The following is a 26,848-nucleotide window of genomic DNA, read 5'->3' on the forward strand; positions in this document are numbered from 1 at the left end:
AAGATTTCCAAAGAAAGTAACTGTGGCTTTACAATTTTATATAAAGCCAAATAATTGCCAGGTGGAGGGCAAGTAAAATATATTTGTAAACTCAAGTTTGCATTTCACTTGTAGCTCTTGTGCAAACTGTTAACTTTAAAATAAAAAAGGATAGAAAGTAATCAGAAGACAGATAAAAAGTAATCAGAAGACAGCAAATTAGGGGAATGACTGGAATAAAAACAAATAATCTACAGGGCAAAATGGAAGTAACTCTGAAAATAGAAATAAATCTATACCCATCAGTAATTAAATGTCATATATATCCATAATTAAACATGTCCATTGAAAGAAAACTATTTTCAAATCTATGATGTTTACAAGAGACTTAACTAATGCTCAATGACAGAAAAGTTGAAAATACAGGGATGCAAAGACCAAAACTATGCAACTTTTACCAAAATATATGTTGAAAGATATATTAATATTCTGTAAAAAAACATTAAAAAGAAATAAGCAGGAATAAAAAGGTCATCCACAAAATAAAGATAAGAACCATGAACCAAAACTTTCTAAAAATTAGTGCATAGTACATAAACACTAATAATGCACTCTTAACCTTCCTACACTGTTGGTGGGAATGTAAATTGGTGTAACCACTATGGAGAACAGTATGGAGGCTCCTTTAAAAACTAAAAATAGAACTACCATATGACCCAGCAATCCCACTCCTGGGCAAATATCCAGAAAAGGCAAAAACTCTAGTTTGGAAAGATACATTCACCCCAATGTTCATAGCACCACTATCTACAATAGTTAAGACATGGAAACAACCTAAGTGTCCATCAACAGATGAATGGTTAAAGAAGTTATGGTACATATATCTGCATAAGACTCATCATGTACGTACAAGGGAACCACACCATTCATGGTTGACTTATCAAAATCAGTGGAGGATGTAAGGTAATGAGAGGACATATTCAAAGTGCTGTTAAAATTGCAAAGAATTTGCATATGCTCCTTTAATTCTCCATGTATTTATATCGAGAGAGTCATCCCTTTTATTCTCTTTTTTAAAACTTTATCCAGGTATAATGATGTACATTATATCGCACACATTTAAAGTGTACAACATGACAAATTTTGACATATCCATACACCCTTTAAACTATATAATTAATATCCATTAATTCCAAAATTTTCTTTGTACTTTTTGATAATCCATTCTTTACTCTCTCCCCACCACCATCCTCAGGAAAACATTGATATGCTTTCTGTCAACAGATTAGTATGTATCTTTTTTTAAAAAATACATTTATTTATTTATTTTTGGCTGTGTTGCCTCTTCATTGCTGTGCATGGTCTTTCTCTAGTTGCGTCAAGTGGGGGCTACTCTGTTGAGGTGTGCGGGCTTCTCATTCTGGTGGCTTCTCTTGTTGCAGAGCATGGGCTCTAGGTGTGTGGGCTTCAGTAGTTGTGGCACATGGGCTCAGTAGTTGTGGCTCACAGGCTCTGGAATACAGACGCAATAGCTGTGGCACATGGGTTTAGTTGTTCTGAGGCATGTGGGATCTTCCCAGACCAGGGCTCGAACCTGTGTTCCCTTCCTTGTCAGGCAGATTCTTAACCATGTGCCACCAGGGAACTCCCTAGTATGTATCTTGTAGAATTTCATTTAAATGGAGTCATAAAGGGCATATTCATTTTTGTCACACTTCTCTTATCCAGATTATTTTCAGATTTGTCCTTGTTGTTAAATGTACAGCTGAATAGTGTTCTATTGTATGGACATGCAACTCTTTGTTTAACCATTCAACTGTTGATGGACTTTTGGATTGTTTCCAGTTTTTTTGCTCTGACAAATAGAGCTGCTATGAACATTTGCATGTAAGTTTTTGCATGATTGTATATGTCTTCATTTTCTTTGGTTAAATATTTAGAAGTGGAATGGCTAGGTCATATTATATGTGTAAGCTTCACTGTTTACAAAACTGCCAATTATTTTAAAAGTGATTATACCATTTGAAAGCCGTACCAGCAGTGAATGAGAGTTTCAATTGCTCCACATTCTAGTCAACACTTGTAAGGCCAATCTTTGCATTTTTAGCCATTCTAATGTGTGCATAATGGTAACTCACTGTGGTTTTAATTTGTCTTTCCTTAAAAACTATGATATTAAACATTTTTCATGTTCTTAACCTTCATTTCATTTTAGTTCTAAAAGTAGCTACTACCTCTAATAGCAGTAACTTTTGGCAGTAACTTTTATTTCCTAAAGTCATTTCTTCTGTTTATACATCTTTGTTTTTTATTTTCCTTAATGTTCTCTTTTGGATAGATTGGATTTTTCTCAGTATATATTTTTCTTCTCTTTGTTGAAATATTTTAATTCTACTTGTGCAATATTAGAGATTTGGGAATTTAAAATTAAGTTTAAAAGGTATACAATTTATCAGTCTATTAACTATTTTTCTCAACAACAAAAAGTTTCCTGAGCATTTTAACTTTGTTCATATTCTAGTAATTTTTATGCTTTTTTCCTCTACTACATTAGTTTCCATCTGTCAAGTTTAACCAATGAGAAGAGATATTAGTGGCTTATAAAATATTTCTTAAAGTGGATCTCACAGATATATTTTTATCTTTACATAAGTATCATCAATTTAAATAGTCATTTGAAAATATTTCAGGATTATAATGTTTAATACAAGTGAATTTTCAATTTCCCCTTTAACTCTGAGTTTGCATGTATTGTGCCTCCTGTTATTTTCCTTCATTATTTGATCCATTCATCAAGATACTTGGCAGATATATTTTATAAATGGCAGCTATATCAAGTAAAGCTGAAAATTCAAATAGCCTTTAATTCTGGAATTCCACATATTGGTATACATCTCATTGAAGCTCCTATGCAAGGAGACACATTGTATAATTTTCTTAGCAGCATTGCATTTAGTACCAAAAATTGGAAATAGGAGAATAACACATAAAGTGTTACATGCCAATGCAAAAGAATGCTGAGAAAAATGCCTTAAAATGAAATTTTAAATAGACATGTGCACACAGTGTTATAAAATATACACACACACTTACAAATTCACAGTAAAGATGAACCTTAATTCCTGCTTAATGCTGATAATGGTGTTGAAGCAATAAAATTGTTACTGAAAGCAACCCCAAATAGCATGAGAATCTGGATACCTAGAACTCAACTAAGACTACTGAAGTAGAAGTTCTTGCAAATGTAACCCAGATCAATGTTTTTCCTATCTGAACTTATCTGAGACAGGGAATCATAGACCAATGACAAATCTCAGAGGACTTTAAAATGAGGCAGAGAAAGAATACCTCAGAGCACCCACACTATCTGCCATGCACATTTATCAGTCCCAAATAATACAGTAATAAAATTACATGGCTATACTAATCATGAGTATAAATATACTTTCTAGCACACTTTTCATCCAATAAGCATTTGGTGGGAATTGGAAATATGGAAGAAAGAGAAAGGAAATGTAAAAATTAGGAAACCAAGATTTTCGAATAGGAACATGTTGAAAAAGCAGTATTAACCCTCACCTCTAAGTTCTTGTTTACTTTTAGTTCTATATGGAGTTATATAGAAATTAGGATCAGTAAGGAAGAAGACCAAGACCCAAAGATGTGGCAGAGCTTGGAGTTGCAAGTGACTTTGAGTAGAGCCAGCATACGGCTGTAACGAGACATCACTCCCTGCATATAGATGTACTGAAAGATATGGGACAATCACAGCTGTGGCTTAAGGATTTCTGAGGATGCTAAGAAAACCAAGTAATTGGAGTCCCATAATAACACATAGACAAAAGGCTTCAAACATCAAGTTACCTAGCATAGGGAAGAAATTCCATTAATTTCTTTTATCTTTTAATTAGGGTGTCAATTATTTGCTTGAATACTCCCAAGTATGGTGAACTCACGGTTATCTTGAGACACACTTCTTCCTGGCTGGAGAATTCTGAATGTTAGAATTTTCTTTCTAGGATGTGTTAAAATCTACATCCATGTAAAGGGGTAAGGAGAGTAAACTTTAAGACAAATTACAGTAAATAATCATTTTGGAGAAGAAAATCAGACAAAAATTCCTAAGCAGAGAACTCTAAAAGACAATTCTCTACATCCTTCAATTATGGTTTATTAGTAGTTTTGGAGCTCATAAATTACATATATATCAGAGGAAATCTGATATCAATCAGGGAAATGCATCAGAGGGCTATTAGCATGAAAGTCCACAGTTAAAAATTAAATAAACAGATAACAGGTCTTTTGTGCATTGAACTAAAAGGATGATTTTGCAAAATAAGTGTAGGAGGCATAAAGTTTCCAAATGAAGCCAGAGTACTTACTCTGATAAGTGACACAAGGGAAAATTTTTGTATATAAATTTATTTCAGGGTTGGCTTTCATAATGACTGAAGTTGTAACAAAGGCCAAGGGCAGAAACAAGTTCCATCTATAATCTAGAAGAAACTTGGAAGAAGTTTACATTCAGAGGGAGATCCACATGGTAGATATCAGGGAGATAGTCTTCCTAAAAAGCTAGAAGTCTTGAAGCAAAAATACTGACTTACAGAAATACAGTCATTGACTGAGCTTTTTATGCCAGGATAAAGGCATATAACATTGTTTAATTTGATTCAAGAACCAGGAGATTTGGTTGTCTGTAAATTTCTCCTTAAACTAAAGTAGAATTACTTCTCTAAGGCCACTATGGAATCAACTTTATTTAACCTACATTTTTAAAGGATAGTGTCATCTGGAACAATATCCTGGTTGGAACTTAATTCCTTCCGATGTGTCAAATAGATAATTCCATTATTTTCTGCCTTTTGTATTATCTGTTGAAAAGTCAGCGATCTGTCCTATTGTTACTTCTTTGAAGACAATATGCCTTTTATTCTCAGACTGCTTTAAACAGATTTGTTTCAATTTGATTTCCATAGTCTGACTACCATGTGTTTGGTATTGTTTATCCTGCTTAAGGTTCACATACCTCCATTAATACATGGGTTTAAAAATAGCATTCCAATCATTATTTCTTCAAATACATCTTCTGCTTTTGGGTGTCTAGCTACATACCTGTCAGATCCTTTCACTGTTTCTCTTATATCCCTATGCATTTTTCTTTATTTTATATTCTTTTTCCTCTCTGTTCTTCACTTTGGATATTTACAATTAAATAGTCTCCCAATTCCCTAATCCCATGTTCTTCCTGCTGAATATGCTGCTAAACTCTTTTCAATGAGTTTTTTATTTCAGAAGTTATATTTTCTCCTCCTGGGAATCCCCAATATTTTCCTACCATAGATTCCACTTCTATGGTAGTGTTATCTATCTCTTCCTCTGTATGCTTGAACAAATCAATTAAAGTTATTTTAAACTTATCAGTTAATTTCACTATCTCAGTCAACTTTAGTCTGTTAGGTCTGTTTCTATCGTCCATTTTTTCCCTTAGTTTAAGTTCAGAGGGTTCTGTCCTTTCTCATATGTAAAAATACAAAATTTATCTAAGGACATTGTGATCGTGTCCTTAAATGTGTGTCAACTTGACTACACTTTCCAGAATGCCCTTTCATTTATGTTTCCAGTTAGGGTAGGCCATAAGGAAAATTCCTAGGGATGGAGGGTGGAATGGAAGCAGCAGCCATTTTTGTAGCTTGTATATGTTGCTGCTGATCTGCTGATTCCTTTCATTGGCATGATGTAGAAGCTAGACCTGCAATTGCTCTACTTTCCCATGAATCAATGTGTGTGTGTCAATTGTGATGAAGGGCTCTGGTTTCTGCAACATACTCTCTTCAACAAGGTCAAAAGCAATAAGAATACAAATGGGTTCCAGTCCCTCCTAGTGAGGGTCTAGTTCATGCATGTGTGTTCCATCCTGCTTGTACCTTTGCTATTGAAGTCCATTCTACTCATTCTTCCAGTACTAATAGGGGAATTCAGGCTGTTATTTTCAAGGTTACCACTGAGCTGGAAAGCAGGGGATAAGAACAGGTTAAGTTAGAATACCACAAACTCACTGTTCTTACTGAAATTCAGCTATTTTTTTCTGATTAAGTGTTTCCCTGGTTGCAAGCTTGTGGTTAGTTTCCAGAGTTCTGAAAAAAAGTTGATTTCTGGTGCATTTTTTCCTAGTTTACTTACTGTTTTATAAAGGGAAAGTATCAATCAGCTCAGGCTGCCATAATAAAATACCATAAACTGGGTGGCTTAAACAACAGGCATTTATTTTCTCAAAGTCCTGGAGGCTGGAAGTCCCACATCAGGGTGCCTGCATGGTTAGTTTCTAGTGAGGCTTCTCTTTCTGGCTTGTAGGTGACCACCATCTTATTGTGTGCTCACATGACCCCTTCCTTTTGTGCAAACAAGGGGAGAGAGAGAGAGTGCATGAGTTCTCATGTCTCTTCTTATACAGACACTAACCCTACTGGATCATGGCCCTATCTTTATCACCTCATTTAACCTTAATTATTTCTGTAAAGGCCTTATCTCCAAATAAGTTACATTAGGGGTTAAGGTGTCAACATATGAATTTTGGGCAAGGGCATGGACCACAAACATTCAGTCTGTACTAGGGAAGGATTTTTGAAGTTTCTTACTTTACCATTTTCACTGATGTACTCAAGCATTTTATAAATACGTGTTTTATTCAGGAACCACTTGTTCTGTCATGGCTTGAGGCAGAACTATCTACTCCTTCCTGTTATATTTTTATATATGACCTGTCCCTTTTATTCATAACAAGTCTTAACAATGGTGTCTGTTTTACTAGGGGAAAAATCAGTTCTTTTTGTTGGGAATCTGAACATTTTTTATTTGATTTCTGTTTTTATATGAATTGATACTACATTTTACTTTCTGAAATTCATTTTCTAGTTTCTTGGTTTGTATCTAGCTTCTTGATTTGCTAAGGGTATACTCTCAAATGAAACATGACCCCTTTCTGGTGTATATAAAGTCAGAGATCTTCACCTCAGACTCCACTAGAAGTGTAGTATCAGTCAAGCCACAGGATACTCAGATCTTCTTTCCAAAGTTTTTACCAATGGTATCCAATATAAACAACATCTCAAAAATACAGGGACTTTTAACTCTGATCTTGGGCTCATTTAAAACTTCTGTATCTTAGCCCATCTCCTACAGGCATACCTACCTACCTTCTTAAATGAGTTAATGCCAGGAATAAGGAACATTCTCTCTAGCTACTTAATAATAATAATACTTGATATTTCCAATACTCTCTTTTTGAAAGTTAATATATGTAATGTTAAATAGACATTTTACTTTTGATTAATTCTTGAGTTAGGAACTCATTTGAAATGTAATAACTCTAATGGCATCAACTGTATTAACATTATCATATTTCTCATTGGAATAATTGATGCATTATATTATGCTAATAAGTTTCCTAATGGTAAAGATCTTTCTGATCCTCTACTTGGATGAGCTAGAAGTTAATTTTCATGTAATGTTTAATTTCACTTACAAATATTATATGTATAATTCTTGGCTAAATTCAAAAGTTGTATATTTTTTTGGTGCTCTTTGACAGTGTGCATATCAAAATATGCTAGCTTTCTCAAATAATTAAGAAAATTTGCTCCTTTTCCCCCCCTCCCTTCAAGGAAAAAAAAAGCACACCATTGAAAAATCTGTTATGAAAGATTTTTTAAAGTTATTTAAAAATAGCTCACCTATGACCTACTTAAGAAACAATTCTGTATGTTTTTAAATAAATTTGAGGTATCGAGAAATATATTTGTTGTAATCTATGATTCACAATATACTGTCACTAATATTCAATGTCTGCCCTACCCCAAACTCCAGGAATATAATTTTGGCAACAATTTGTACCCCTTACTTTTCTAAGAATCATCCCTGATATACTATGGTTGATATAGTATGATTTTCAGTATTTTAAGTCAATTCTGTTCATTTATCTTTGTCCATAAAACAGTTTCTATCATCAGAATAATACTTTTGAATAATATATTATTAATCATTTTCTTATATTTTATTGTCTTCATGTAATTTACCCCATTTTTAAACATTTTTTTGTGGTATATTTTACATTTTATTTTAATTTGACATCTGGAGATTTTTCAAATGCATGGTGTTAATTCCTATCCCATCCCTGTTCCAAACTTTCTAATATACTTGCCCTCCTCAGTTCCCAAAGTGATTCGTCAATTCCTCATTAGTGAGAAGTACTTCTAAAAGGCATATTTTGAGGGAAAAATGAACAGTACTGATTAAACAAGTGGCTGTGTTGAGGGCAGGAAAAGAGTCTGAGAAGATAAAAAAAGTTAAGAGTGATGCCCAGATTTATTTTTAGAGAGATCACAAAAATAGAGATACTAATAATCAAGATAGAAAAATAGGAGTGCAGAAAACAGAATTACAGAGCATTGAAGGAGAAGGCGTACCAATTCTGGGTATTGATTTTAATGTGTCTATGGTAAAGATAGGTAGCAGGCAATTGGATCGGGATCTGGTCTTAGGTCATGACAAGTGAGATAATGAAATCATCAACTTAACAGAAATATGTGAAAGCAGAAAATTAGATGATGTTGCACAAGAAAACAAAACTATGGAGTAGTAAATGTAAAAGAGTTCTCTGTAATACTAATATTTTAGAGAACCATCAGAATAGGGGATGGTGGGTACAAATATTTGAGACATATAGGGTTATTGAAGCCATTACTGCTTTTATCAGAAGCTTTGCTAAACTAAATCTCATGTTGTTCCTTTGGTACAAATTGCTGACTGCTAAAGAGTTGCTCAGTCAAAAAAATCTCCCTCTTGTGACTAGTTGTGTTGGCCATCATTCTTTAAAATGCAGTTCACTGAATTTTATACAACTGCTTTAACCAACCTCAGACCACTACTAAAATGTAATGGGACATTGTGGTAAAATGTCATGTTTCAGGGATGACAAAATACTGACACTTCAGTAAAAATTAGTTTACCAAAACTCAGTAATGACCAATGAGGAAATGAGGCCCAAGACAAGGTGACTTTAATGAGCTCATTTACTATCTTGTCACACATCTTGGCCATGAAAAACAGTACCGCATCTCAATTAAGTGAAGTTCTTTTCTCCAAGAAGCAACATTGATGCTTAAATAAGTTTAAACATCTCTAGATGTGCCCAAGGAGAGGGCAATAAACAAATATTTTCCTAAGTCATTTAAAATATTTTCCATAACTTAATATAGTGTTTGTAATTCTAAAATTTATGTGTAACAATTTATAATAGTGTATTAATATATATATATATTTAAAATCAATGTGAATTACCATACGGACCATGATTGTTTTAGGCTTAAAGGAAAGAAAATGAATAATCTGTGTACTGTACAACCCTAGAAATAAATGTCCTTTTCAATTTACTCTTCAGACCTAATAATATTGAACAAAATATTCCTATTATTATAAAAATTCAGTCCTGCCAGAAAGCCAAGGATTTCCAGATACAACTCATTCTCAGAAATATGCTGAACTCAGACTCTACAATTCATTTAACTGTGTCATCAGAGAAGTACATTAGCATGTTCCTAGTTCTCATCCACCATGCAGATCTTACAGAGGAACTTTTCAAATCACCGGGGAACTAAGAGAGAAGCAAGACTGCTTAAAAACAAGCCATTCTTACAAAAACTCTATCCCTTAGCATCACTGAGTGTTGCCCTCTCTTGCTTTATTTTCTCCTAATTTCTGAGCCCAAAACATTAATTATCTTAAAAGTCCAATTCAAACCCCACCTTCCCCAGAAATCTTTCTTTGGAGTTGTTAGGTCCATGTCAAACTTTTCCTTCTCTGGTGTTTTGGATTAAGGTATAAAAGTTCACTCTCTTAAAGTCTCATGTAGACACTCATACATTGCCTTGGATTCATTTTGCACTGAGAAGACAAGTATATCATGTTTAAATGTATTCCTTTTCCCAATACATTTCACTAAGTTATATTTGTAGTCATCACATAAATACAAATTAAGACCCAGTGAGATAGCACCGCATGCCAACCAGAATGGCTAAAATTCAAAACACTGGCACCTATTACTAATGTGTAGCAATTATATTTTCTGTGTAATTACTAGTATTAATATCAGTATGCAGAATTATTTTTCAGGTATTTATTTTTTCATCCCTTTACACTGAAACTGACTTCATCATTAAGTTTTAAGCATACACTCTAGTCAGGATTCTCCAGATGTAACAGGACATATGTTATAGGAATTGGCTCATGTGGTTACAGAGACCACGAAGTACCACAATCTGCCATCTGCAAGCCGGAGAACCTGGAAAGCTGGTGGTATAATTCAGTCCAAATCCAAATGTCTGAGAACCAGGGGAGCTGAAAGTGTAACTCCCAATCTAAAGCTAATAGCCTAAGAACTGAGGGTTATTGGTGTTAAGTCCTGGAGTATGAAGGCCTGAGAACCAGGATCTCTGATGTCTGAGGGCAGGAGAATATGGACATCTCAGCTCAAGAAAGACAGAATTTGCCCTTCCTCCACCTTTTTGTTTTATTGGATTGGATGATTCAACAGGTTGGATGCTTCCTGCCAATATTGGAGAGAGCCATCTGCTTCACTCGGTCTACTAGTTCAAATTCTAAACTCCTTGGCAACATGCTCACAGACACACCCAGAAATAATGTTTTATCAGTTATCTTGTGTCCTATAGCCCAGTCAAGTTGACACATAAAATTAACCATCATAGCATATGTCCTGAAAACCAACCATCTTCTATTTTGTAATTTCATCCAATTTGAGTCTCAGTTTGAAAATCAGAGATTTTAGTCCATTTATATTTCTGATTATGGTACATTTGGAACATTTCAGGGAAATATTTAGATTTTATGATACGTTTATTTGTTTCTTAACTTACCACTTTTCCTACATATGAGATATTCTCCCAGCTTGAGATCTTAACTATGGTACAATTACATTTGGCTCAGGTAATTTCTCATGTAAATTTGCAAAGAAGATACATAGATAATATATTTTAGAAGTCTTTGAACATCTATGAAAAATTTAATTTGCTCTCATACATTGGAAATTATTTGGGCTTGCACAAAAGTGCAGGCTCTTAGTCCAAAATGCTTTTTCTTCAGTTTTATTTTACTGGTTATTTTACTGGTTCTACTGTCTTCAAGTGTCCTGTTTCAGATGAGAAGTTGAATGTCCATCACTGTAGAAAACCTGTTAGGGAATCAGTGAGCATTACTAAAGGTGTATAGATTCAAGCCTAATTAAAGTTAGATATGGAGGAGAAGTGTACATCAGAGGCCATGCTGGTACTCACTGACATCCATAGGACAGTGAAGATCAAGGTGAAAATCTACATTTTCTAGATAGAACAAAATTGGAGAAAGAAAAGAACCCCTTTGACTGTAATGTTTTGTACAGTTAAGTTCTAGAGTGTAAACAAGTACAACAATCATTTTCATGTAAATTACAAGTGTCATTCAAGAAGCCTTGAATGATGGAGAGATACATAAAGATAAGCAAAGATAATGGTTTAAGTATCGTGCAAGCTACAAAATTTGAGAGCTGCCTACTATAAACTTGGAGAATACAATTTTGAAAAGGGAGTAGAGTCTCTCCCAAGACACGTACATTTCTAATTCTATATTGTGATATTTGGAATATATTTGTCAGGGAAGACGTTAAGTGATATGGTTTGGAAGTAGAACATTAACTCAAATATCATAGCTATGACCCATTCCTTTGGCAATTGCAGTCCAAGTAAAGGAAGGCTGATACCTCTGCAATTGCTTGACTTAGATAGAAACAAGTCAGGAGAAGACACACACTTTGGCTCCTCTCAGGAAAGGGGCATTCCTGATTCACAAGCTTAGGGCACTGGTAGATATTTTGGACACCACCTAATTAGGACCAATTTGGAATCTACCTGATCCTCTTTTGACAGAAGGGAAAAACCTAGAACAGTGGCAAGAAAGGGACAAAATGAACTTATGTTAGGGTGAGCACAGCCCGTTTCTGGCACTTATGCTGTTTCTTTTGCTCTTTCTTTTTGTTGGCATGCTATTCTTACATGGACATTGTTTACTATTTGGATGATATGCTACCTCTCCCTGTATGTGGGCCTTCATTTTCATCTCTGGCAGGAAGCAGAGCCTTAACATAAGACACCACTTGGGCAAACACACTTTTTTCCTTTCTTACCCTTGTCCTGATTTTCTTCCTGACTGCTGTTCCCTGCTGTACTAGCCTTCCTTCACAATTGTAGTAGTAAAGTCAACAGGACAGGTCTTTGTTGAACTTATGGGTCTAAACCATTTGGTGCCATTTTAGTTCATGGTATGAGGCTTAACTCAAATTTAAATAGCAGTAGGCCCAATCTCCACTTGCTGAAGTTTAACTCTTTTGGAGAAAGTTCTTAATACTATGGAGTGCTAATTTTCCTAGCCATTCCTGTTTATTACTCCTCTTGGGAATATTGTTGGTATAATCAGTGGATAGTAAATAACAAGAAGTGAAGATTCAGGTTCTGTAACCCTGCCCAAATATCTCTACCTCTTTTCTATCTCCAGTATCTAGAACTGGAAGAAATGATTATAAAAGAGACTAAAGTTGAGGTATCTATGGCCCACATGGGGGAAAAAGTCTCTAGAATTAAATGTTGAACTTTAAGCAAAATGAGAAAAGTTTCAGTAAGTGGGATTTTTTTTTTTTTAAGTTTTATTCATGGGCTTGAAAGGGCAGAGTATGAAGCTTAATGTGGCCTCCATTCTTCCTCACTATGTAACCCCCAATTTCTTAAAGGAACTACACATATTTATTAGTCCCAGAGAAGTACGGTGGTTGAGTGATTAATTAGGATTTGGAGCTATGGCATTCAGAAGGGTATGAAATGAATCTGCTTTTGTTGCTCTGGCTCTTATGCTATTGCATCTGCTCTTTCTTTATGCTTACATGTGACTCACATGGGAATTGTTCATGATTTGGATCATATGCTACTCCACCCTCGACATGTGTCTTCATTACCGTGTCATAAGTTTTAGGTGAAGGAAGAGTTACATGCAGATGTCAAAGGGGACCTTCCCTGTGGAAAGAAAACTTTCAACAATTAATTGGTCAGCAGCTAGGTGTGGCTGGGCTGAGGTCTTTCTCTGCTGACGCTGTCTTTAATGTAAATGTTAAAACCCCCATTGTCACAATTATGTGTTCTTTTATTGGTTAAGGGGGATTTTGGAATTTAGTGGAATGAGCACTTAGCAAGACGAGGTAAACCCTAAAATGCCCTTGTTCTTCCTGCTGATGCAGAAGAAAACATGTGAATAACCCATGCTACCATTTTCTTCTAAGCTTACTTAATCCAGTAACAGAAGTTTTAAGAGTGTAGGCTTAACACTCAGGGGATTCAGGTGGGGTTATAGGAGACAACATCCTCAGAGCTCCTACTCTTGCTGCCTCCCTTACCCTTCAGGGTTTACAGCAGATGAGAAATGAGTATGGCAAAAAATATCATCAGTACAGTCAGGATTACACGTATATCACACATCCAAATATGATACAATGGGAACAGATCATTGGAAACAGAGACTGAAAAAAAGAGAAGATTTAAAAAACAATATTTTTTTAAACAAAATGAAACGGAGACTGGAAAAGATACACAAATAAGGGAAACAGATGTGTACAGACCCCTAAAGAAGGAGAAGAGGGAGCATTGACAAAGGAAAATCTGTCTTCTAGCCCTCACTTGCTTGTCTTTTCTGAGCCTATTTTGTGACAGCAACTCTAGGCTTTATGACAAGATAAGACTTGGTAGTTTGGATAAGCCAGAGGGTGCATGCAATTTGGGCTGAACCATGAATGCAAATTGTGAGGTGCCATCTCTACTCACTTATCCACAGGTAACTGAAGACAGACTCTTATTGGCTTTTATACTCTTGGCTAGGAGCTGTAGAAGCAAAGAGTTCCAGAAATGTCATAGAGATAATACAATGAGCCACTGGGCAGTTTGATAAAACAAAATTATTTGTAATTGCAGCTCAGTGGTAGAAGGCAAAATTTGAATATGCAGTATGCACTAGATATCATCACAATGTTGAAGGAGTTTGAAGTCAATCTATTTGAGTAACAAATGGACAAATACTGATAAAGAAGGAGCCATGATCGTTCAATTCAAATCTTTAAAAGTCTGTCATATTCATAAGACCCTGAAAGGGCCAATAGAGAAGTCAGAGATGGTAGTTTTCATTTCATTAATGCCAAATGTTGTCACTAAAATGTAAGCTCTAGAAGGTCAGGGTCTTTTAACTTTTGTTTATTGTTGAATCCCCAGTATTTAGAAATATGCCTGGTACATAGTAGGCCCTTATTAAATATCTGTTAAATAAATTAGAGCTACAAAGACAAAGTTCAGCAGAAATCAGAAACAGATCCAAAACAATTTTAGATATTTCAATTATAAGACAGAATATTATAAAACACCTATACATGTTATATTTCAAAAATTGAAAGAGACAAGCTAAGAAATATGCAGGACAGAAAATGATAAAAAGTAACATGAGCAATGGTGCATGTGAAAAGTAGTAAATAGAACTGATGGTACTGAAACATAATACCTAAAATAGAGAATTTGAAGGATGGGTTTCACAACAAAGTAGTCATATTTCAGGAGGTAATTAATAAGCTGGGTATAAATGGGAAGACATGAACATGAAGAGAAAATGTGGCAAATAAAGAAGAGAAGGAAAGAGCCATATACCATGGAGTAGAAATTTCTGACTGATAGTTATCTAAAGTTGTAAAAGAAGAAGAGTTAAAGAATGGAGAAAGGGAAGAATTTGAAACAATGGTAGTTGATAATTTTTGAGACCTGGTAAAAAACACTAACTTAGAAAATCAGGGGGCCCTACAAATCCCTATTATGAAAAATTAAAAGAATTCCACACTGAGGCATGCACACACACACACACACACACACAGACAAATAAAATCTCTTTAATCAGCCGGAGAATAGAACAGTTCACATGCAAGAGTCACAATCAAACTGACAGCAGATTTCTCAATAGAATAGCAGCAGTGGAAGCCAAAAGAGTGAAATAATATATTCAATGCACTGAAAGAAAATAACTTCCAACCTAAAATTCTGTAGCCATTGAAATAAAGTTGAGGTAAAGTTTGCCAGATGGAAAGAATAGTCTGAACTTCAAAAAAGAGTAAAGATTTTTTTTAAAAAGCTGTAAATATATGGATAAATATAAATGAAAAATGTTATATAAAGCATGATTATAATAACCTCTTATGAGGCTTAACTATATCTAGAATTAAAATCCTCAATAACCACAGTATGTAACTGAATGGGGCTAAACGTTATTAAATTATTCCAAGGTCGTTTTATAATCTGAGAGTGTTTAAGGTATTAATTCACTTAAAACTTGATAAGTTAAGTGTACCTGTTATAATTTCTAAGGGAATAACTTAAATAATAGAAATACTGTATAAATTATATGCCAATTATAAGTGATAGCAGACTGACTGAAATTATAAAAATAAAATGGAATTACTAAAAATATACAATAAAATAAAAGTGAATGTAGGAATGGAAACATATATATAAAAGAGGAAGGTCAAAGAAGCACAAAAATTGTTAGAGATTTGAAACATCAATAAGCAAAAGAGATAAATGAACCATTTAAATGACAATTATTGTCAAAATAGATTTACAAATTAAAATTTAATTATATGAATTTTACAAAAGGAACATAAAAGCATAAGCACACAGACAAGTTTAAATATAAAAGATTTTATAAGATTGAAGGTTAGAAAAAAGTATACAATGCAAATATAAATCAAAAGACTACTGGTGTAGCTGTACTACATTTGACAAAATAGCTACTAAGGTAAGAAAGCATTATTAGCTACACTGTAATGATGAACGTTCTCTTTCATCAGTAATATTTATCAATTTTAAATGTGCATATACCCAATATGGCTTCAAACATGTAAAGAAAAAATGGACAAATTACATAATTTACATTCAATGTAATTATTGATATGTTTAGATTTAAGTTTACAGTTTTATTATTTATTTTCTATATTTTCCCTATTTCTTATTTCTGTTTCCATTTTCCCGAATTTTTGAAGTACTTTGAACTTTTTATTATTAAACTTTAATTTATCTTTTGTTTTGAAATTTATCATTTTGTATAGTTTTTGTCCATTTGTTTGGTTTCAGTGGTTGCTCTAGGTATTAAAATATACATACTCAACTTTCTACAACCTACTTAGAATCCCAATTTTAGTAGGTCCCTCTACTGTCCCTATTTATGTTGTAGTGGTCTTATATATTACATCTATATCTAGTTACATTAAAATCCAATCAAACAATATTGATTTTTGCTTTCCACCATCAAACACGTTTTAAAGGTTTTTTTTTTTTTTACTTACCTCCACTGCTATGGTCTAAATTTTTTTGTCCCTCCCAAAATTTACATGTCAAAATCCTAACACCAGATATGATGGTATTAGCAGACTTTCAGAGGTCATGAGGTTGGAGCCCCCATGAATGGGATTAGTGCTATTATGAAGGAGATCATACAAAGCTCCCTGAATCCCTTCTTCCATGTTAGGACACAGTGGGTAGGTGCCAGCTATGAACCAGGAAGAGGGCCCTCACCAAAATGTGACCATCCTGGCACCTTGATCTTGAACATTTCAGCCTCCAGAACAGTGAGAAATAAATTTCTGTTGTTTAGAAGCTACCAGATTTGTGGCATTTTGTTATAGCAGCCTGAATGGACTAAGACATACAATTTGCTATACACTTCCTGTGACTATACCTTAACTGTATCCAGAGCCAATTAGTAGGACAACGTGGAGAAAAATAGTCAATGGTTTTTCAAGAACTCAAGAGAAGAAGAACATTCTAACAGATTTACCCAGATATTTACCATATATCTTACTCTTCCTTAATTCCCGATGTCCAAATCTCCTTCTGGTATTATTTCCCTTCTGTTTGAAAAATTTCCTTTAGCAATGCTTCTCAATAGCTCAAAAATAACTTAAAAATAATGGTGTGTAGATACATGACAGATAGATGATAGATAAATAGATGATAGATGATGACAGATAGATAAATAAATAGGTATTGCAGCATATTTATTGTAGTCTGAGGGCGGTTTAGGGTATTCAGACCTCCCATATGTCTAGAAACAGAATTCCATTTTGTACACTCTTACATATTCTTACTACTTTCTAATTGACCTCATAGAGCTGTCCTTTCTGTTCATCTTTGTTAAGATTTCAAACTTGAGTTTATAATTGGAGCTACAAAGAGATGTAATGTGCTTTGTTTGGGGGTATTCAGAAATGTGTAATAAATTTGAAAAAGCCTTAGAAAATAATAAAGTGATTCTTTTGCTTACTTTGATAGTCATTGTCTTATGTAAATACTTCCCAGTGACTGCAAAATAATGAAAGGTATTGCTAGATTCTCAGATACTATCATAATAAGGCATATGATATAGTATAATCTCACTTCTAAATGACATCTAAATACATAGTCAAGAGGGTTAAATGATAGATTTCAATAGTCTTGAAACTGAGTAGGAAATAAAATAAGTAAAATTTTGTATTTTAATTTTTTCATTAATTTCTCAAACAAGATCTCTAATCCAAAAATGCTTATGAATCATGACTTGGAGCCAAACTATAGGTAACATCAATAATTGGGTTTTATAATGGAAAAGAATATGAAAAGAATATATATATGTATAATTCAACCACTTTCCTGTATAGCAGAAACTAACACAACATTGTAAATCCATTATAGTTCAATAAAATAAATTTTAAAAAATAACTGGGTTTTGTCCCAAGTGCTCCAAAACAGAGATTAGTTTAGAAGGTATGAGAGGCTGCCAAGGTCCAAGGCCGCAGCAGTCCAGATCTGCTCCATTGCACATCCTTAGGGCCAGTTGTTCCTACGAGCAGCTGTAAGGGGAGGGAGGCAGCCTAATGTCTCAAGACAATATTGGGAGGATTAACACACATCAGAGCATCATGACTATACCAAGGATCAGCACAGATGTCTTTTATCAAAGACTCATGCATAGGAGGACCTTCAAGATGACAGAGGGGTAAGACGTGGAGATCACCTTCCTCCCCACAAATACATCAGAAATACATCTACATGTGGAACAACTCTTACAGAACGCCTACTGAATGCTGGCAGAAGACCTCAGATTTCACAAAAGGCAAGAAACTCCCCACGTACCTGGGTAGGGCAAAAGAAAAAAGAAAAAACAGAGACAAAAGAATAGGGACAGGACCTGCACCTCTGGGATGGAGCTGTGAAGGAAGAATAGTTTCCACACACTAGGAAACCACTTCAATAGCAGAGATATGGGGGAGGGGGCTGGCGGGGGGGGGAAGCTTTGGAGCCACAGAGGAGAGCACAGCAACAGGGGTTCAGAGGGCAAAGCGGAGAGATTCCCGCACAGAGGATCGGTGCTGACCAGAACTCACCAGCCCAAGAGGCTTGTCTGCTCACCTGCCAGGGTGGGTGGGGGCTGGGAGCTGAGGCTCTGGCTTTGAAGGTCAGACCCCAGGGAGAGGACTGGGGTTAACTGTGTGAACACAGCCTGAAGGGGGCTAGCACACCACAGCTAGCTGGGAGGGAGTCCAGGAAAATGTCTGGAGCTGCCAAAGAAGCAAGAGACCATTGTTTTGGGGAGCGCGAGTAGAGGAGATTCAGAGCATTGCCTAAATGAGCTCCAGAGACGGGCTTGAACCACAGCTGTCAGCGTGGACCCCAGAGACGGGCATGAGACGCTAAGGCTGCTGCTGCAGCCACCAAGAACCCTGTGTGCAAGCACAGGTCACTGTCCACACCTCCCCTCCCGGAAGCCCGTGCAGCCCGCCACTGCCAGGGTCACGTGATCCAGGGACAACTTCCCCGGGAAAACACACTGCGTGCCTCAGTCTTGTGCAACATCACACTGGCCTCGGCCATTGCAGGCTCGCCCCTCATTCCCTACCCCTCCCTCTCTTGGTTCTGAGTGAGCCAGAACCCCCTAATCATCTGCAACTTTAACCCCATCCTCTCTGGGCGGGGAACAAACATCCTCAGGTGACCTACACACAGAGGTGGGACCAAACCCAAAGCTGAACCCCAGGAGCTGGGCAAACAAAGAAGAGAAAGAGAAATCTCTCCCAGCAGCCTCAGGAGCAGTGGATTTAATCTCCACAATCAAGTTGTTGTACCCTGCATCTCTGAAATACCTGAATAGACAACAACTCATCCCAAAATTGTGGTGGTGGACTTTGGGAGCAATGATATATATTATTTTTTCCTTTTTCTCTTTTTGTGAGTGTGTATTTGTATGCTTCTTTCTGTGATTTTGTCTGGATAGCTTTGCTTTTACCATTTGTCATAGGGCTCTGCCTGCCCATTTTTTGTTTTTTTGTTTTTTAAGTATATTTTTAGTGCTTGTTATCATTGGTGGATTTGATTTTGGTTTGATTGCTCTCTACTTTTTTCTTTCTTTTTATTATTACCTTTAAATGTTATTTTTAATAATTATTTTTTATTTTAATTATTTTATTTTATTAATTTTTCTTTCCTTCTTTCTTTTTCTCTCCATTTTCTTCTGAGCCATGTGGCTGACAGTGTCTTAGTGCTCTGGCTGGTGTCAGGCCTGCACCACTGAGGTGGGAGAGCTGAATTCAGGACATTGGTCTACCAGAGACCTCCCGGCCCCACATAATATCAAATGGTAAAAGCTCTCCCAGAGATCTCCATCTCAATGCTAAGACCCAGAACCACCCAATGACCAGCAAGCTACAGTGCTGGACACCCTAAGCCAAACAACTAGCAAAACAGGAACAAAACCCCACCCATTAGCAGAGAGGCTGCCTAAAATCATATCAAGGTCACAGATACGCCAAAACACACCACCAGATGCGGTCCTGCCCACCAGAAAGACAAGACCCAGCCTCATCCACCAGAACACAGGCACTAGTCTCCTCCACCAGGAAGTCTAACCCACTAAACCAACCTTAGCCACAGGAGGCAGACACCAAAAACAATGGGAACTACGAATCTGCAGCCAGTGAAAAGAAGACTCCAAACACAGTAAGTGACGCAAAATGAGAAGACAGAGAAACAAACAGCAGGGAAGGAGCAAGGTAAAAACCCACCAGACCAAACAAATGAAGAGGAAATAGGCAGTCTACCTGAAAAAGAATTCAGAGTAATGACAGTAAAGAGAATCCAAAATATTGGAAAAAGAATGGAGAAAATTCAAGAAACGTTTAGCAAGGACCTAGAAGAACTAAAGAGCAAACAAACAATGATGAAAAACACAACAAGTGAAATTTAAAATAGTCTAGAAGGGAACAATAGCAGAATGATTGAGGCAGAAGAACGGGTAAGTGACCTGGCAGATAAAATAGTGGAAATAACTACTGCAGAGCAGAAGAAAGAAAACAGAATGCAAAGAATTGAGGACACTCTCAGAGACCTCTGGGACAACATTAAATGTACCCACATTCAAATTATCGGGGTCACAGAAGAAGAGAAAAAGAAAGGGACTGAGAAAATATTTGAAGAGATTATAGTTGGAAACTTCCCTAATATGGAAAAGGAAATAGTTAATCAATACCCAGAAGCGCAGAGAGTCCCACACAGGATAGCTCCAAGGAGAAACATGCCAGTCACATTTAATCAAACTATCAAAAATGAAATACAAAAAAAGAATATTAAAAGCAGCAAGGGAAAAACAGAAAATAACATACAAGGGAATCCCCATAAGGTTAACAGCTGATCTTTCAGCACAAACTCTGCAAACAAGAAGGGAGTGACAGGACATATTGAAAATGATGAAAGGGAAAAAACTTACAATGAAGATTACTCTATCCAGCAAGGATCTCATTCAGATTCAACGAAGAACTTAAAACTTCTACAGACTAGCGAAAGTTAAGAAAATTCAGCACCGCCAAACCACCTTAACAACAAATGCTAAAGGAACTTCTTTAGGATAGAAACACAAGAGAAGGAAAAGACCTACAATAACAAACTCAAAATAATTAAGAAAATGATAATAAGAACAGGCATATCGATAATTACCTTAAATGTAAATGGATTAAATGCTCCAACCAAAAGACATACACTGACTTAATGGATAAAAAAACAAAACCCATATATATGCTGTCTGCAAGAGACCCACTTCAGACCTAGGGACACATACAGACTGAATGTGAGGGGATGGAAAAAGATATTCCATGCAAATGGAAATCAGAAGAAAGCTGGAGTAGCAAATGTCATATCAGACAAAATAGACTTTAAAATAAAGACTATTACAAGAGACAAAGAAGGACACTACATAATGATCAAGGGATCAATCCAAGAAGAAGATATGACAATTGTAAATATTTATGCACCCAACATAGGAGCACCTCAGTACATAAAGCAAATGCTAACAGCTGTAAGAGGGGAAATCAACAGTAACACAATCATAGTAGGGGAGTTTAACACCCCATTTTCGCCAATGGACAGATCATCCAAAGTGAAAATAAATAAGGAAACACAAGCTATAAATGATACATTAAACAAGAATGGATTTAATTGATATTTATAGGACATTCCAAACAAAAACAACAGAATACACTTTCTTCTCAAGTGCTCATGGAACATTCTCCAGGATAGATCATATCTTGGATCAAAAATCAAGACTTGGTAGATTTAATAAAATTGAAATCATATCAAGTATCTTTTCCAACCACAACACTATGAGACTGCATATCAATTATAGGAAAAAATCTATAAAAAAATACAAGCACATGGAGGCTAAACACTACACTACTAAATGACAAAGAGATCACTGAAAATTAAAGAGGAAACCAAAAAATACCTAGAAACAAATGACAATGAAAACATGACCACCCAACACCTATGGATGCAGCAAAAGCAGTTATAAGTGGGAAGTTTATAGTAATAAAATCTTACCTCAAGAAACAAGAAACATCTCAAATAAACAACCTAACCTTGCACCTAAATCAATTAGAGAAAGAAGAATGAAAAAACCCCAAAGTTAAGAGAATGACAGAAATCATAAAGATCAGAGCAGAAATAAATGAAAAAGAAATGAAGGAAACAATAGCAATGACCAATAAAACTAAAAGCTGGTTCTTTGAGAAGATAAACAAAATTAATAAACCATTAACTAGACTCATGAAGAAACAAAGGGAAAAGACTCAAATCTATAGAATTAGAAATGAGAATGGAGAAGTAACAACTGATGCTGCAGAAATACACAGGATCATGAAAGATTACTACAAGCAACTTTATGCCAATAGAATGGACAACCTGGAGAAATGGACAAATTCTTAGAAAAGCACAACCTTCTGAGCCTGAACCAGGAAGATAGAAAATATAAACAGACCAATCACAAGCACTGAAGTTGAAACAGTGATTAAAAATCTTCCAACAAACAAAAGCCCAGGACCAGATGGCTTCACAGGCGAATTCTATCAAACATTTAGAGAAGAGCTAACACCTAACCGTCTCAAACTCTTCAAAATATAGCAGAGGGGGGAACACTCCCAAACTCATTCTACGAGGCCACCATCACCCTGATACCAAAACCAGACAAAGATGTCACAAAGAAAGAAAACTACAGGCCAATATCACTGATGAACATATATGCAAAAATCCTCAACAAAATACTAGCAAACAGAATGCAACAGCACATTAAAAGGATCATACACCATGATCAAGTGGGGTTTATCCCAGGAGTGCAAGGATTTTTCAATATATGCAAATCAATCAACGTGATACACCATAATAACAAATTAAAGGAGAAAAACAATATGATCATCTCAATAGATGCAGAGAAAGCTTTTGACAAAATTCAACATCCATTTATGATAACAACCCTCCAGAAAGTAGGCATAGAGGGAACTTAGCTCAACATAATAAAGGCCATATATGACAAACCCACAGCCAGCATCATTCTCAATGGTGAAAAACTGAAACCATTTCCACTAAGATCAAGAACAAGATAAGGTTGTCCACTCTCACAACTATTATTCAATATAGTTTTGGAAGTTTTAGCCACAGCAATCAGAGAACAAAAAGAAATAAAAGGAATCCAAATCAGAAAAGAAGTAAAGCTGTCACTGTTTGCAGATGACATGATAGTATACATAGAGAATCCTAAAGATGCTACCAGAAAACTACTAGAGCTAATCAATGAATTTGGTAAAGTAGCAGGATATAAAATTAATGCACAGAAATCTCTTGCATTCCTATACACTAATGATGAAAAATCTGAAAGAGAAATTAAGGAAACACTCCTATTTACCATTACAACAAAAAGTATAAAATACCTAGGAATAAACCTACTTATGGAGACAAAAGACCTTGATGCAGAAAACTATAAGACACTGATGAAAGAAATTAAGGATGATACAAACAGATGGAGAGATATACTATGTTCTTGGATTGTAAGAGTCGACATTGTGAAAGTGACTATACTTCCCAAAGCAAACTATGGATTCAGTGCAATCCCTATCAAACTACCAATGCCATTTTTCACCGAACTAGAAAAAACTTCACAATTTGTATGGAAACACAAAAGTCCCCGAATAGCCAAAGCAATCTTGAGAAAGAAAAACAGAGATGGTGGAATCAGGCTCCCTGACTTCAGACTATAATACAAAGTTACAGTAATCAAGACAGTATGATACTGGCACAAAAACAGAAATGTAGATCAATGGAACAGGATAGAAAGCCCAGAGGTAAACCCACGCACATATGGTCACCTTATCTTTGATAAAGGAGGCAAGAATATACAATGAATGGGCTTCCCTGGTGGCACAGTTGTTGAGAATCTGCCTGCCAATGCAGGGGACATGGGTTCGTACCCTGGTCTGGGAAGATCACACATGCCGCGGAGCAGCTGGGCCCATGAGCCATGGGCACTGAGCCTGTGCATCCGGAACCTGTGCTCCACAATGGGAGAAGCCACACAGTGAGAGGCCCACGTACCAAAAAAAAAAAGAATATTCAATGAAGAAAAGACAGCCTCTTCAATAAGTGGTGCTGGGAAAACTGCACAACTACATATAAAAGAAAGAAATTAAAACACTCCCTAACTGCATACAAAAAAATAAACTCAAAATGGATTAAAGACCTAAATGTAAGGCCAGACACTATCAAACTCCTAGAGGAAAACATAAGCAGAACACTCTATGACATAAATCACAGCAAGATCCTTTTTGACCCACCTCCCAGAGAAATGGAAATAAAAACAAAAATAAACAAATGGGACCTAATGAAACTTAAAAGCTTTTGCGTAGCAAAGGAAACCATAAACAAGATGAAAAGACAACCTCAGAATGGGAGAAAATATTTGTAAATGAAGCAACTGACAAAGGATTAATTTCCAAAATTTACAAGCAGCTCATGCAGCTCAATATGAAAAAAACAATAAATCCATCCAAAGAAAATAGACATTTCTCCAAAGAAGATATACAGTTTGCCAACAAACACATGAAAGAATGCTCAACATCACTAATCATTAGAGTAATGCAAATCAAAACTACAATGAGACATCATCTCACACCAGTTAGAATGGCCATCATCAAAAAATCTACAAACAATAAATGCTGGAGAGGGTGTGGAGAAAAGGGAACCCTCTTGCACTGTTGGTGGGAATGTAAATTGATACAGCACTATGGAGAACAGTATGGAATTTCTTTAAAAAACTAAGAATAGAACTACCATATGACCCAGCAATCTCACTACTGGGCATATACCCTGAGAAATCATATTCAAAAAGAGTCATGTACCAAAATGTTTATTACAGCTCTATTTCCAATAGCCAGGTCATGGAAGCAACCTACGTGTCTATTGACAGATGAATGGGTAAAGAAGATGTGGCACATATATACAATGGAATATTACTCAGCCATAAAAAGAAACGAAACTGAGTTATTTGTAGTGAGGTGGATGGACCTGGAGTCTGTCATACAGAGTAAAGTAAGTCAGAAAGAGAAAAACAAATACCATATGCTAACGCATATATATGGAATCCAAAAAATGGTTCTGAAGAACCTAGAGTCAGGATGGGAATAAAGACGCAGACCTACTAAAGAATGGCCTTGAGGACACAGGGAGGGGGAAGGGTAAACTGGGACAAAGTGAGAGAGTGGCATGGACATATTACACTACCAAATATAAAATCGATAGCTAGTGGGAAGCAGCCACACAGCACAGGGAGCTCAGCTTGGTGCTTTGTGACCACCTAGAAGTGTGGGATAGGGAGGGTGGGAGGGAGTGTGATGCAAGAGGGAAGAGATATGGAGATATATGTATATGTATAGCTGATTCACTTTGTTATAAACCAGAAACTAACAGTCCATTGTAAAGCAATTATACTCCAATAAAGATGTTAAAAAATAGATAATAAAATAAAATATAATGGTGATGATGTGAAAAAAAAAGTAGAATACGTGTAAAATAATTCTGAATCATCCAAACAATGGAAAACTTTGCAACCATTGAAGGAACAGGAAAAAAATCATACACTGATATGAAGTTTCTTTCTGTTTACACAATTATGTTTTTAAAAAAAAGCAAGTTGCAAAGCAAAGCATATACCATATTAGCATTTTAAAAGAAGATATGGATATATAAATATTTATATATTGATGTATATAATACTTTTATATCTGTATGTATGTACATGTGTATCTTTAAGAATATTTATTTATTTGGCTGCACCAAGTCTTAGTTGTGGCATGTGAGCTCTCTTAGTTACGGCATGTGAACTCTTATTTGCAGTGTGTGGTATCTATTTCCCTGACCAGGGATCGAACCTGGGCCCCGTGCATTGGGAGCATGGAGTCTTAGCCACTGGACCACAAGGGAAGTCCCTACATGTGTATGTTTATGTATATTATGCACATATATAAATATCTAAACTATATCAGGAAGTGGTCCAGGGTAGCATTACCAAGGAAATGTGTAGATGACTCTTTTCTGTCCTTACCTGCTACCCTCAGATCCATGACGGCCTCCTCACAGGTGTCACTGTCTTTAAAGAAAGAGTGGTGCTGCCCCCCATCAAGAATACTGATTGTGGATCCTGAGGGTCACTTTGCCGTCTCCCAGGGTGTCCTTCAGGAGCACTGTGCGATTCATATGGTTGTGAGCATTTTTTCCAGAGAGTTCTTCCCCATCCTTGTACAGGTAAAGCAGATGGGAATAGTGCTCGTGAAACCACACTGTGGCAGGGACAGCTGGCAGCTGAGCTCAGCCCTTTCACCCACCAGGACCACCTGGTGGCTCCTGGAGCTGCTCACAGTGAAGTGCTCTGCGGAAGAAGTCGGAGACAGGATTTATTCTGAAGTCCGCAGGAGAATGCTTCACCTAGGTCCCTCCGCTCTGGACACATTGGCCTTCTTCCTGATTCTTGATGTCACGTCCTTTCTGACTTCAGAACTTTGCTCTCAGAGATATCTTCGCTCTGACAGCAGCGCCCTTCTCTCGGACCCTCCCATCGCTGCCTTCTTCTTACCTTTCAGGTCCCAGCTTAAATGTCAACTCCTTGGAGAAAAATGCTATCACCATCCACTTAACATTTCCCCTAATCATATCTTCAGTAGCATGTACCATTACCTGATATTTTTAATTCCTGTCTTTATTTTCTCTCATAACCAACTAATATGTAAGCCACACAACAACAGAGTCTCCATCTTTTTAAAAAATTCTCTTTATTATCCCCAGTGCATAAAGCATTGCCTGAATGTGGTAGGCACTCCGTAAAGATTTAATAAAGGAATGTGGAT

At 36.1% G+C, this 26,848-nt stretch overlaps 1 protein-coding gene across 1 annotated transcript in view; it reads left to right on the forward strand.

Annotated features, from left to right (window-relative positions):
• Positions 1-26,407, forward strand: part of LOC131765446 (putative selection and upkeep of intraepithelial T-cells protein 1 homolog) — a 111,959-nt gene extending 85,552 nt beyond the window's left edge. Inside the window, 1 exon segment of the mRNA XM_059079088.1 lies at positions 26,250-26,407. Within this exon segment, the coding sequence (XP_058935071.1) occupies positions 26,250-26,407 (158 nt within the window).
• Positions 26,408-26,848: the final 441 nt, after the last annotated feature.

This window comes from Kogia breviceps, chromosome 1, assembly GCF_026419965.1.
Source record: "Kogia breviceps isolate mKogBre1 chromosome 1, mKogBre1 haplotype 1, whole genome shotgun sequence".
Classification (NCBI taxonomy): domain Eukaryota; kingdom Metazoa; phylum Chordata; class Mammalia; order Artiodactyla; family Physeteridae; genus Kogia; species Kogia breviceps.